This window comes from Struthio camelus, chromosome 1 (genome assembly GCF_040807025.1).
Source record: "Struthio camelus isolate bStrCam1 chromosome 1, bStrCam1.hap1, whole genome shotgun sequence".
Classification (NCBI taxonomy): domain Eukaryota; kingdom Metazoa; phylum Chordata; class Aves; order Struthioniformes; family Struthionidae; genus Struthio; species Struthio camelus.
Genome location: NC_090942.1, coordinates 64613489 through 64626781, shown reverse-complemented (window position 1 = coordinate 64626781; position 13293 = coordinate 64613489). Strand labels below are relative to the sequence as shown.

Here is a 13293-nt window from a genome sequence, read left to right as displayed (position 1 = left end):
TTTGTTATCATTATAACAATTATAATTGTGTTGTCAAAGGAAATATATTGGACAGTCTTGGATGTGGACATTAAAGTCTCATTTCAGAATTTCCTAAGGTATTCAAAAAAAGGCCAGAGAGCCAAAATGTATAGCTTGACAGAGTCTAGTGTGTGATATCTGAAATGTTCAAAGATTGGGCATGTAGGGCAAAAACAATGAACCATTTCACAGAGCAGCTGAAATATTTTAATTCAGCTCTGCAGTGCTTTCCAAGAAAGTCAATGCACTGCAGCATAAAAACTGGCCTGTAACACTCTTTCAGAGGGGGGATTACAGCTTTGTCTTTGTTTCTTTCATCTATTTACATTTTAAAGGGTGATAAATTGAGCATTCTGATTGTAATAAAGTTATTCCCTACATTTGTGGTTGTTTTGAGGGTTTGTGTTGTTGCAGTAAGTGGCAGCTTCCTCTTAAGATGGGTTTGCTTGTTGGTTTAACCTATCTCAACTCCACTCACAGCAGCAGGCTGTCATGACTAGATAGAAGCAGTTTTTTCCGGAACAAACTGGTTTGAAGAAGTTGCCAATTTTGCAGCTACCAGCACTGGCTTAATGAGAAACAAGAGGAAAGCAGTAATTAGTCTTAAAATTTATTCAGATGTTATTGCACATAATATCCTCTCTTGAAGTAAGTCTTTCAAATATTTGTTTCTTAACAGAAAAACATGACCTGTGTAAATATAACCAGTTTATCCTCCACCCCATGCATTTTTAATGAAAAACCTTGCCGATACTAGTGGCATGTATATACACAATGAGAGGATAAAAGGATTCTGTAGGATATAATTGAAATGTCCTAATTTTCTGTGTAGTTAAGCTATAAATCTTATAGCTGGCATCGTCTTCAGTCTGTAAAGTACTGTCGGTCAATGTTAACTGGCCTGTCCATTTTTTAAAATCTTAGCTGTACATGAGACTCACTCTTAGTATTTTCTGTTCTGAAATCTTGATAGTTAAAATATCAAACCAGGCTTTTCTAAAACTGAGGGAGAAAAAAATCTCCCTCTTAAGCTTTGCAAACTTAATTTATTCTGTAATGGCTGTGTTATTTTAGAGAAAATTAGTTACCAGTTGCTTCCAAGTCCTCTATTGAAAGGGAGCTGTCTTTCCTAAGGTAATATTTTTTAGATTGACCTGTACTGAGGAAAGGCAACCGTTAAGCCCCCCCCTTTTCAATACAACATTTTGCATCTATAAACAAAAATCCCCGTTCAGATTTACAGATGGTTATCCGGTGGCTTTATTAACCTGGCTCTGAAACCTGTTTGTTACCTAGTGAAGATCCGAGGGAGCTGAAACTGGGACAGACCAAACCAGCCTCCTCCTGTTATCTCTGAATGCTGCTTCAGTCCTAAGAAGTTGAGAAGTGATTTGGAAAGCATATGACATGTACCTTAAATCCATTCAGCTGAAGGGCTTGAGATGGCATTAAAGTGGATGCAGAGTATAATGTCTGAAGAAGCGTAAGACTGTGTTGCGCTTTCCTTTATATGTCTAAAATGTAGGCTAGCATTCCTTGAAGAGGCATATGCATGTGCATCTGTAGTGTAGGAGGCTGTGGAAATGTTACAGTAGAAACTTAACTTCTCCCTCCTTTCGCCCACCTTTGAATCCACATCAGATTCGCTGACCCAGTTCACTACAGCGTAAGTCTTTGTATTGGCACGAGAATGGTTGCTATAGGGTAAAAAATGAATGCCAACAAAAATATCAGTGCTGGTTCCCCTGTCCAATGTGGTGTCCAGACCAAGACCAGTCATTCCAGTGTTCAAGCAGAGGCAAAATGTAAGGCTCCCAAATTACTCTTTGGCAGGACCCTCCGTTTATATTGACATAAAGAGTGGCCTTATCTTCCCCTTTATTCCTTGCTCTGTGCTCTTGGTCCAGCTCACTATGCAGCTGCATGAACACCTATCCTGGCAGAGGGAGTAGGTGAAAATATGGGATCTTATCACTTAATATTGCCTTATTATCATAGTAATCATGATGCTGATTATGGAACTCATCCCCAGTTAAACAGTAAGTTTTTCACTTGCCTGCCTGAGCACTCAACAAATGCTTGTTCCATTACAAAAGAAAATCTTGTATAGGATCATTCTGACAAAAATAAACACCAACACTTGAACTTAATTTCTCGGAGCAAGAATAAACATTCAAGATGTAGGCTTTTAAAATCTTACTTCTTTCAGTGATTTCGTGGTAAACACTAATGTTACGAATTGATACATTGCAAATACAGTTAATTCTTCTCAAAGCTCAAGGGCTGCAAATCCAATGTTGGCTATACATTTTGAGGTTCTCCCTTTGCTTGCATCATTGTACAAAGACAGGAGGAGAAAAAGTTTCTCAACCTTTCTTTGGGTAGACAATAGTTGTTGTTTGGTTTGTATCTTTGAATGAAGATACTTAGTGATAACCAGTTATTACCGGAGAGTAAACTATGCAATTCTGGTTAGGTTTGTTGAATTTGAAAGTTAAAGTCTGTGTGAAGTGGGAATGTGCTCAGTGAAAAGCATTTTAATGCCTTTTATCCTAACCTTTGCAGTGTTACCCTTTTGGAGACTTCAGTAAGTACAAAGACTATAGAGGAACCTTACTGTTTTCTAACCATATGTGGGTTTTTGTGTGTTATCTGCTTTTCAGATGTTTCTTCCTTTTCCTGCATATTCACTAAACTTTGCTGTGCTTCAGGCCCAAACACACTGAAATTTTCAATCATCATTTTCAATCAAAAATCCAGTGAATTTTTCTTGTATGCCCTCGCCCTCCCCCCCTCCCAAAAAAAAAAACAGGGAAGTGAAGCGGTGGGCTGCATTTTGTGTGATTAGTACAGATAATGGAGTAAAACCAGAAAACAGGGTTTTTCGTTATCATTAGAGAAAATGATGTTATGTAGGAGTAAATTTTCTTAATTGAAAGGAAAGATGGTGAATCAGGTGGCAACTAACTGAAGTTTGTTGAAAGGATGAGAGGAAACAGTAGGGTTTGAAGTGAATGAGCAGTCAGGTCAGGATTGTTTTTTTAACTGAAGTCTAATAATAAATGGAACAGTTTTCTCTCTGAAGGACCCTGGTTTGACAACCTCTGTAGCTGCTCTAATGTGCTGGGGTCTCTGCTGGTTGGATCCTCTTTGGTTTTTGTTTCCTTAAAACTGCAAGATGTAGGTGGTGGTGGTGATACTACTAAAGACAACATTAGGAAAACGTGAGGTGACCCTTGCACAATTTTCTGTTCCCTAGAGGGGTAATAGGAAAGGTAGCTTGGCATCAGCTTGTTTCCTCTTCTAAATAATACTACATGTTTTCTCAGGTATTTTCTCTGCCTCTAGAATATGGTGCAATATCAGGAATTATGAAAGGAAGCGACATTCAAAATACCAAGTGGCAACTTTTATTTCTAACGATTTGTTATCTTTGCAAGATTTCTGTTAGAGAGTCTTTAAGAGGGAAAGTTACTTTTTCGAAAAACTCATTTGCTCTTGGAAGCCTCCTAACTATATGGTTCAATTCACCTGCTAATATCTCAAAGCTCAACTCTTTAGAGTTGATTTGGTCAAGGATGAGTTGAGCATTAGAACTGTCATATGTAATTTAAGTCTTCTCACCCCACGCCCTGATTTAATCTAGTTAGCAAAATTCCAGGTGAACTGAAATGCTGAAGTGATTCTGATGCCATTTTTGATGCCTCTGCATAACAATTGCTCTTACAATTTTTATTTAAAGATAGTGTTGTTATACTCAGTTTCACTGGACTTCATAGTATAGTTGAATAATGTATACTTGGTATAGTAGCTACCAATTGCAGAAATAATTTTTCAATTAGTGAAAGTTTATGATACTACTCTACAGTATGTTTTGTGCTGCAACTAACTTTTTTTCTTCTCTTCTGCCCTAATTCCTTTTATGGAAATCAGTGGATATTGTTATAGAGGATAAATACCAAAATAGGACTTTTCTTCCTTTAAAGCAGAAATGTAATTCTTGTTTTGATAGGACAGTGTGCTTCTCCTATGGTTTCAATAGTAGATGATTTATTTTCCTTGCCAATTTATATAAGGAAAAACAACTAAATGGCTTTTCATATCTTGCTATTAAGAATATGAATATTCTTGAGCAGACCATGGTAAAATAGCTAGGGTTCCCAGCCTTGAAAGCATTGAAGTAAATTGTGGCACATCAGGAAGCAAGTGACTTGAAACTAGAGGAGGGAAGTGTTGGTGATAAAATTAAGGCATGATTAGAAAGGTATTGCACGATTTCTTCCAAAGCTTAACACAAAAAAGAAAAAGGAAAAAAAAAAAAAAGAGTTTGATTCATCATAGCGCTGCAAAAGAGTCTTGTAGAGAGACGTGATGGAGGAAATGTTAATTATTTCAGAGGTCAATTTAGGAATTGCATTCCATGCATGCTTAAGGAACAGTTTAAAATGTAATGAAATGTTTATGGGGAAAAGTGTACCAATGAACATCAAAAGCAGGCACACACATGGAATGTAATGAGATGTTGAGGCTATATTATATACAGCTTGCATTTCTATTGCATTCCTTCTTCCTGCATGTAATTGTAAGTCTTTACTGAAAGACAAGTGGGAGAAATTTCAGAAAAAATAATTGTCCTTCTCATTGTTCAAAAATGTCAGTTGCTTGCTACAGTCCATGTTGGCTTGTTAGCAAAAGGTTTGCATGTGCACTGCCGTGCTTGCATCAAAGTCATCTGGCTTAATGCTCTTTGTCAGTTATATCTGCTCAAATCAGTCTGAATGGTTTCTTTTGGTTTAAAACAAGAACAGAAAAACAACAAGAAGAAAAAACCTATCAATGGGCTGGGGAGATCAGTAATGTTTAAATGTTCAGTGTCCTGTTTTGTTGCTGCAACAGGATCTAGAAGAGGATATCTGTTCATGGTCTGAGTTAAGCCTTTTTATGGAGGAAAGCTGGTTAAGAAAAAGAGCTTTAAAAGCGTGCCTATGACTCCCTCATCAAACCAACAGCATGCACACAATATATATTATAAATGGTATGCTTTGAGATGGTAGGAACTTATTTAAACCGTTAAATTATTACTATGCTGGCGTTCATTGTGCACTACTTCCATTTTTATTGCTGATATAAAAAGATTTACAGTTCTGTTTCAGCATACGTTTGTTTGAATTTTCCTACCATCTTTTTAGAGATTATTTCTCTTAAGCTACCCTAATATATGGCGTCATGTATGCTAATTTGAGGTTGGTGGCACTATCTCAGCCTTTCCCCAAGTACTTTTTTTTGGGGGAAAAAGGAAGAAGTCTGAGATCTCTGATAGGCAGTAATGTTCCAAAGTGGTAGACAGGTGTTTGACATGAAGTTGTGTATTCTCTAGATCTCTATAAGGCTATAATGCTACTGAGTGCTATAGTCTGCATATAAAAGCTGCCAGGTTGCATATGAATCGGCATCTTTTTCAGTTCCACTGTTGTTCTCTTATCAGCTAAGTCATAATACTAGTTTGAAGTATTTAGCTTTAAAAAAAAAAAAAGTCTGTAATACCCATGCTACTGGATGAAATGTTATTCCAAGGGAGGATTCTGCACGTCAAAAAAACTTAAATAGTATTGTGTCATCTTCAGAATCAGATAATGAACGAATCCAGTGATTTTTCTTGCTCCTGTTTGGGATAGTTCTGTTGTATAATGAACTGCAGCTTGGCCGCCTCTGATATGTGCTGTTAGGATTGTGGTGATACATTTTGGGCTCTAAGCAAGATAAATAATATGAATTGACTTAATTCCAGTCAGATCTGTGATAACTTGGCAACTGTAAACATTTTTATTGAGTGTATGGCTGAAAACAACTTTGCTTGGCCTATGTGTGGTTTTACCATTTTAAACAAAAAGCTGTGTTCTGTGACTAGTGTTGCAGGGGAGGAATTTTCTTCAAAATGACTATTTCTGAATAAAACTTAAGGCCTTAATTACCACTGGTAACCCACATTATGTCAGTGGAATTACTAACACTGAAACAGATATGTTTGTCCACAAACTCTGCTAAATTACAGTTTGTCCTTACCTGAACATAATCGGTGTTCCTTTTTAACTTGTAATACATTGTTCACGTGTTTATCCATGTTTTCTGTTTAATCCCAAGGCAGTCACTGTCTTTCCTTTTCTGCCCCTGTTTTCCCACAGGAAGCTCTGAATTCTGGGTTGATTGTAAACCATATTTTTCCTTCCCAGTAACTTGGTGTTTCTTAGTCATTTGGTTCTTGGTAACTCCTGCTCCCTCCTCATACACCCCTGGATTGGTTCTCGGTAACTCCTGCTTCCTCCTCATCCACCCCTGGACTGTGTAATGTTTGAATGATGCGCTCCAGGATGCTATTGGTTTACAGATAAGGAGTGTGGGCAGTAGTGCTACTGCTGTTGCACAGCTTATTCATGCAAGACTGGCTGTGGAGGTGGCTAGATTCAGATGATGAAGTGAACTTGCAGCAATTCTTTAGGTACTGTTATTTGCCATGACCCTTTTGTTTCAAATGCAACACACACATGAAAAAAATTAGTACAAAACACTCTGCTTGCACCTACTGTTTCCCACTTGGAGAGTGGAGAGAGAATGACCAACACATGGTTTATATTATGCAATGCATTACTGAAAAAGGCTTAGATACAACAGCAGTAGCAGATAAATTAGCCAAGAAACTTTTTTATGGGTTCTTATATTTTACTTTTTTTGCCAAAAAGGCCTGTGTTGCCCACTGTGTGCCTAACAGTGCAACTTGACTGTAACAGTTACACTGAGTTTGCAATATTAGGTGTTCTCATTTAAATCCATGGTCCCAAAGTCAGTTACATGTGGGTCAAAACTGAGTTGTGGATCAGTCAATAACCCAGGATGAAAACAAAAGCAAATTTACCCACACACAGTTGTGGAACAAAACCTTGACTGAAGGCGAGGCAGCATAAGGAGTTTGAGAAGAATTTTCAAGTGGATGTTGAGAGACTTATTCAGCTTTCCTATTCTCCTTCTCCCATCTCCAATCTAATATTTCTAAGCAATCTATTTATTGAACAGACAGCTGGCAGTATTCTTTCAGTGAAAATGCAAAAGAAATGTTTGGTTTCAGTGATAAGGTGTGTAGCAAGTATCTCTAAGTTCCAAAAATGACCACTGATAACTAACTCTACTCTGCAGTAAAAATAAGGAGTGTAGCGTTGCTCTTTACTGAGGTACTCTTTGTACATTTCTTAACTTGTGGCCTCCTGCCCCCCACACAATCTGGGATATAAATTCATTTTAGTGCCATTCATCTGTTTCAAAGGCAGTGGTTCCATATTTAACCTTCAGTGACACTGACCTCATGCTCCTTCTCATATTACTTTAGCATAAGCAGCTCTGCATTTGGTCAGAGAAGCAGATTTGGGTGCTGAAGAGAAGCCTGGGAGAGCGGGGTAAATATATCCATGGCTGAATCATTTTGCCAGTCTGATGTTTTCTTTTTTTTTTTTTTTTTGGTCTCCCCACTCCACTTCCAAACACATGCACAGACTGACATAATCACTCGCACTGGCCCAGAGCAATGCACTATGGTTTGTAATAAGCACAGCTGAAAAATATAAAAAAAATAGTCTGGTCCAGCAAGTGTGTAGCTTGAATATTATGAGATTGGTTCACTCTTGTTTGTGTTAAATTGATTTGTTTAATAAATGGAGAAAATCAGTATTTGGAGTTCTGTTAGTTGCCTGACCTAATGGCATTGGATTTCTTAATGATCCTTCTTGATGGTGATTTAAAAAAAAATGGCAATAGTTTTATCCAAAATATAGAATATGTGTATCAAAGGAAGCTGCAGAGATCTGCATTGAAACAAACAAATTGGCAAAATGAAAATTATAATAAAAACAGTCTTAATGTTATCGTAGCCTTTCAGATTAAGGTGAAATGCCTTGCACACAAGTGGAAAGGTTTTGACTAAATCACAAGGATGGAGAGCTAATTTAGAAAAAATAGTGGACTTATCAAAAAATTATTTTATAGTGGGTTGGCCAGAAACATCTCTAACATGCATTGGAAGAATACTGAAAATTTGATGCAACTCTTGTGTTAAGCACTAGCAATAAGGACTTAAGTTCATTTGCAGAAAGTGAAATATTTAGTAATTTTTTCCAGTTTCACTTTTGCAGTGAAACATGCAAGTAAAGCCATGTCAATTTAGTGAAATAAGCAAATGCTAAATTATGTACTGGTGTTAAATTTACTGGGTTTGAACGGTGCTTCTAATCACCTCTAGCAGCTTACAATTGCAATTCCTCTCACAAAAGCAGTTGCAGATTTGGACTCTGTCTATTCTGCTGTAGGTCTTGGTTGATGACTCCCTGGTACTAAGTGATTATTTCAGCCTAACTTAATTTCATATTTTTTCTTCCTGATAGCAATGACAGTGGTGAGAAGATAATTTTCTTAAAGCAAGATGTTAATGCCAGCGTTTCAGAGATTTTCTTAGACAGTAAACTAGCCCTAGGACTCATAAGATACCTTTCCCCAATGCAGACAACAGTGTATCTGCTTTTAAGTGTTTCTGCAGATCATCTCCATGTCAGTCTGGTCTGCTCACCCTTGAGCCCCAAGTTTTGATGCTCAACCTTGTCCTTTTCTGTCTTGAGAGAACTTTGAATTGTTTAATGCTTTGAGTTGCTGGTTGTTAACATGGCAAAACAGCTTTCTTCAACCTGGAGTCTGAGTATGTTTTTTGTCTTGCAGTTGTTCCCCAGCAGGTGTTGCTGGGGATTGGAGTGAAAAGCCTTGCTTATTTATTCCTACATCACTTGCTTGCTTTCCCTTGCTCTTTATGAAGGTAGACACCATGTTAATACAGGTCTTTCCTATTCCTCCCTTATGCAACTTGCTTTGTTGACTAGCTCAGTTCAAATTATTATGTTTCACGTTCTTAGATTATTTAGTCTAAAATCAATCGTGTTGCATTGCTGTTATGTTTATATAAAAGTATATATGTATATTTGCATGCACGCACACACATATGTGTGCCTGCATGTAGTACTGCTGAATGTCACTAATTAATGCTCCACATGTTATTAATGTTTGCTTTAATCCATTCTATGGCAACAAATTGCCAATGGGAAGACATTCTCTTTAGGAAAAAAAAGAGTTAAATTTATTTAAGATAAAAGCAAGTTCAAATCTAAGTAGGACTGAAGCAAATAGATGCTTAATCTTGACTGCAAGAACGCATCGTGAGGAAATAATAAGCAAGAGGTTATTTTGGTGATAAATGAGATTTAGCTTCTTTTCACTTGGACCTTATTGACAGGAAGGTATTAACAATTCCTGTCAGAATATTTATCCTTACAAACTGCCTTTGAAGTTGTTTGATAAATCTTTTAAGTTGTGCAAACATAATCAGTTTAATTTTTTTCCCCCCAGTTGGTGTTATCCGCTGTCCAATTTGTGGACAGGAATGTGCAGAGAGACACATCATAGATAACTTTTTTGTGAAGGATACCACAGAGGTTCCCAGTAGCACAGTAGAAAAATCAAATCAGGTAAGTGCATTAACATGTAATCAAATTAACGTCGTCTGGATGTGTATACATGTCCTTGGCTTCTTGCTGCATGGCCTTTTTGCTCTTCATATGCAGAAAAAAGCCTCGAAATATCTAGTCATCATATGGAATGATTACTCTAGACAATGAATTAAAATCAGTTAAAGTGCATGTGAAGAAGAGGGATGTCTAAGTCTAAGCTACTGCTAGTTATTTGGATAAAATTACATCAGAATAACAAGATAAAAGTAAGAAATGGGCATTAGAATGTGAATTTCTAGACTTGGAACATAACACTTTCAGCACTCTACAGCAACCACCTGAATGATGCTGTGTAAGTAATCTCAATGTAGAATGGAATCCTCTAGTTAAATCAAGTTTATTATTCTAATCTTAACACTGACAAAACACTCAAGTGTTTAGCTGGAATGCAGTTATTAAACAAAAGGCTTAAATTTCTAATGGAGAAGATAATATGTTGTGTATTTTGTAGATTGCCACCTCTTTCTTTTGCAATCAAATAACAGTCATCTCATAAAAACAAAAACTACCTGTCTGGAAAAGTAGTAATATCTTTTTTTTTTTTTCCCTTTTCCTGATGATTTTCAGAAGTAGAGTGCAGAGGCAGTACTAAATGAATAATTGCGTCTGTGTAGGACCACAGTTTAGCAATATCTGAGGTCAAAATATTGCCTGTCTTCATTTTGAGCTAGTAAGAAGAAAAAAAAAGCATCTCTTTACTCATAAACTTTTAAGTAAAATCGGGAACTTACTGCAACTGAGTAAGCCTCTTTATATGTTTGTATTTTCTTCATAATAGTCCAAAAAGGTTACTTCATCAGGGTTGCAGTAATTTTACAGTAGTTTCCTAATGCATGGTCTTTAAGAACTTTTATTTTTAAAATTTCTCTTCTATTTTCCTGTCTAAGGGAAATGTATGATTGATCCTTGATATCTTTTGTTTTGGGGAGGCTTCTTAGAGCTCCTTTTACTGTGTAGTCTCAGTTTCAAAGCTGAGTTAAAATTTGTGCTCATGTATAAGAATGTGTATGTGTCTCAAGAATGGATGAATGTACCCAGTCATGTTTGTGATATTAGCTCGCTGACAATTAAAGGCGTAAATTTCGTCATCCTCTCCTAGGCAGAGGGAGAGGACTTAAACTTATGTCTCCAAAACCATTTGTTCAACAGTCTTCCGTTTCTAAGGGAGATTGTAATTGAACTGCTGAGAAGTGATGAACCTTAGCTGAAACTGAAATTTGGTTAGGAGCCACTGGAAGTATGAACAATGCGTCTATATTCTCTTAATGTGGAACAGATTGGAATTATTTTGTTTGTGTTTTCTTCTGGGTGGGGAAACGCCTGATTTGTGGAAATGGTTGCAAGATTTGCACTAAGTCTCCCATTAAGGTTGAGAAGATGAGTAGTCCCTGTTGCACTGAAAATATGATCACAATAGCTTTTCTAGTGATTGTATTAGGAAGATAAACAAGATGACAACTGTTAAACAGAAGCAGTCCTGAATTTCTTTTATTTTGAGACTGCTATACCATCTACCTCAGTTATATAACAACCCCTCTTAAAATATTGCTCTGGGGAGTGATGGTAGAATTACTTTTCCTGGTTTTGGTGACAAAAGTGTCTTTTCCCTGTAGAAATTCTTTCAACACTCTGCAAAAGTTAGTTGGGGAATTGAGGCCATTGGAGTTTGGATAAGGAATAGAAAATGCAAATTTTTCTTTTATATTCATTCTTTAGATCTTACAGTTAGTCATAACTATGTAAAATTGGGTGTACTTCTATGGGTCATAGAGTACCAAAGAGTTATTGAGCGCCCACCAAACTCAGTGATGTTAGGAAAAGTTGGGCACTTCAGAATCGAGGGAGAGATCTTCTTGTTTACCTTCTGATCTTGATCTGAAGAAATTTCATGTATTTCAACAGCTGATTGGGGAGTCATCTCTTGAATTGTGTAAATGGATGTCAGGGAAGTTTTTCTTAGGTGTGTCTTTCCTTAAATTTCCTTCTGACTTTTATATTGCTCTTCCATTCCGTGCTTGGTTTTCTCTCCCCAACAAAAAACAGCAAACTAGCTGATCAGAAAGCCTGTATGTTCTGCATCTAAGTTCCCTGGCTGAACTCAGAATGCCTGCTGCAGCAATTTAAGCTAAACCAGCAGACTTTGTGCTGAGCCAGCTAAGAGGTACATTCATGTGCTCTTCTGCTGACTTTTTTTAAATGGAGATGGCAATTTTCAGATGCCCGCTAAGTGAACATGTACCTTATGCCCTGGAAAGGAACTATGTGCAGTTCTGTTTTGTTTTGATGGATTTATGTTGATGTGTTAATAAAGAGACTTTTGGGAAAGTTCTTTGTACTTTGATTGACATTGGCACCATAAAAATAGCTGTACCACTTCATAAGCCTATCGGTTGTGGGGTGGCAGGGTTAACTCAAAGATGAATTAAACTGATCAGTGTCCTGTTCAAGAAGGAATGTTAGGAGTTGAAAGATGCTACGTCCTTCTCGTCTGTCTGTATTGTTTCCCCTTGAAAAGGGAGAAGCGAGAAAAAGAAAAATTGCCAGTAGCAAGATAGGCAAGAGACGGGAAGAATTAAAAGCGTAAGAGAGACTGAGACTTGCAGGAAATACTGGACCAGAGATCATCCAGGTTCTGTCAGAATTTTGTTTAGAGCTGAGTTTCCTGTAGAATTTTTCTATTGACATGGTTTGTCCTTATTTTCCTACTTCATATGGCTCTGATAGTTTGGCATCTGTAGCAGGATGTTGAAGAAATGTGAAGTGGAGGTAAGCCAGGGGTTCTGTGCAAGGGATATGGTGGCTTAGAACCAGTGGTCCATTTCTGTGATTGGCCTATATGTGCGTGTTGTCAGGAGGGACCAGCTTATTTCAGTTCAAGAAAGTCTTTTTACAAAAAGTCCTTTTTACAAAAAGCGGACTTTCAAATTCACATCTCACTTACCTCAGGTTCAAAACAATAATAATGCTAAAATTGTTTTTAGCGTATTTAATTTAAACTGCAGGAGTAAATGGTATATCATGGAGCCTGGGGTTGTGGGGTGAGAAAAATAGCTGGAATGTGTTTAAGTGTGTTCATTTAAAATCATGTTTGCTTTATCTGAGCCTGATTTTTGGCAGTTCAGTACCCTACTTACAGCTGTGCTTTCTAGTAATTACTATTCAAACTTCAGTAGCAAAAGAAGTGAGCATAAAGAAAGCGTAAAACTCCCCAGTATGTGTCCCACAAGGACCTTCCTGGCTAGCAGTAAAGAGAATTTTAAAGATTTTGTGCTGTCTGTCGGCATAGGAAGCATTCCAGAAGAAAAGAACAAAACTAGCTTGAAATGCAGCTGTGATCTTTCTGGAGGCAATCCTTTACGGGTTGTGGGCAACTAGAATATAAGTACTTTGAGAGAACAGATCCTTTTCTGTTTTGTCGCATTATGATTTATTGAAAGACTGCAAAATTATTTGATGTTAAAGAAAAGTTTGAAAATAAAATGAAATATATTTGACTTATAAGAGTGAGCAGAAAGGAGTTTCAAACCTAAGAGATAATATTGAAGTAAATTCTAAATATGATAAGATTAAAAGGTTGGCAAACCCTAAAATTTAGGAACTTAACAGAAAAAAAAAATCAGAGTTGTACAAAGCCATGTAAGTAAAAATGAAAGTAGGAGATCGATGTGGAAGAATG

The 13293-nt window shown here is 37.0% G+C and overlaps 1 protein-coding gene across 3 annotated transcripts in view; it reads left to right on the top strand.

Annotated features, from left to right (window-relative positions):
• TRIM24 (tripartite motif containing 24) overlaps positions 1-13293 on the top strand; it is a 66370-nt gene that overhangs the window by 22699 nt on the left and 30378 nt on the right. For all 3 annotated transcript variants that reach the window (XM_068945203.1, XM_068945192.1, XM_068945184.1), the window contains one exon: positions 9457-9575. In XM_068945203.1, coding sequence (XP_068801304.1) covers positions 9457-9575 — 119 coding nt within the window. The remainder of the gene's footprint in view (positions 1-9456; positions 9576-13293) is intronic.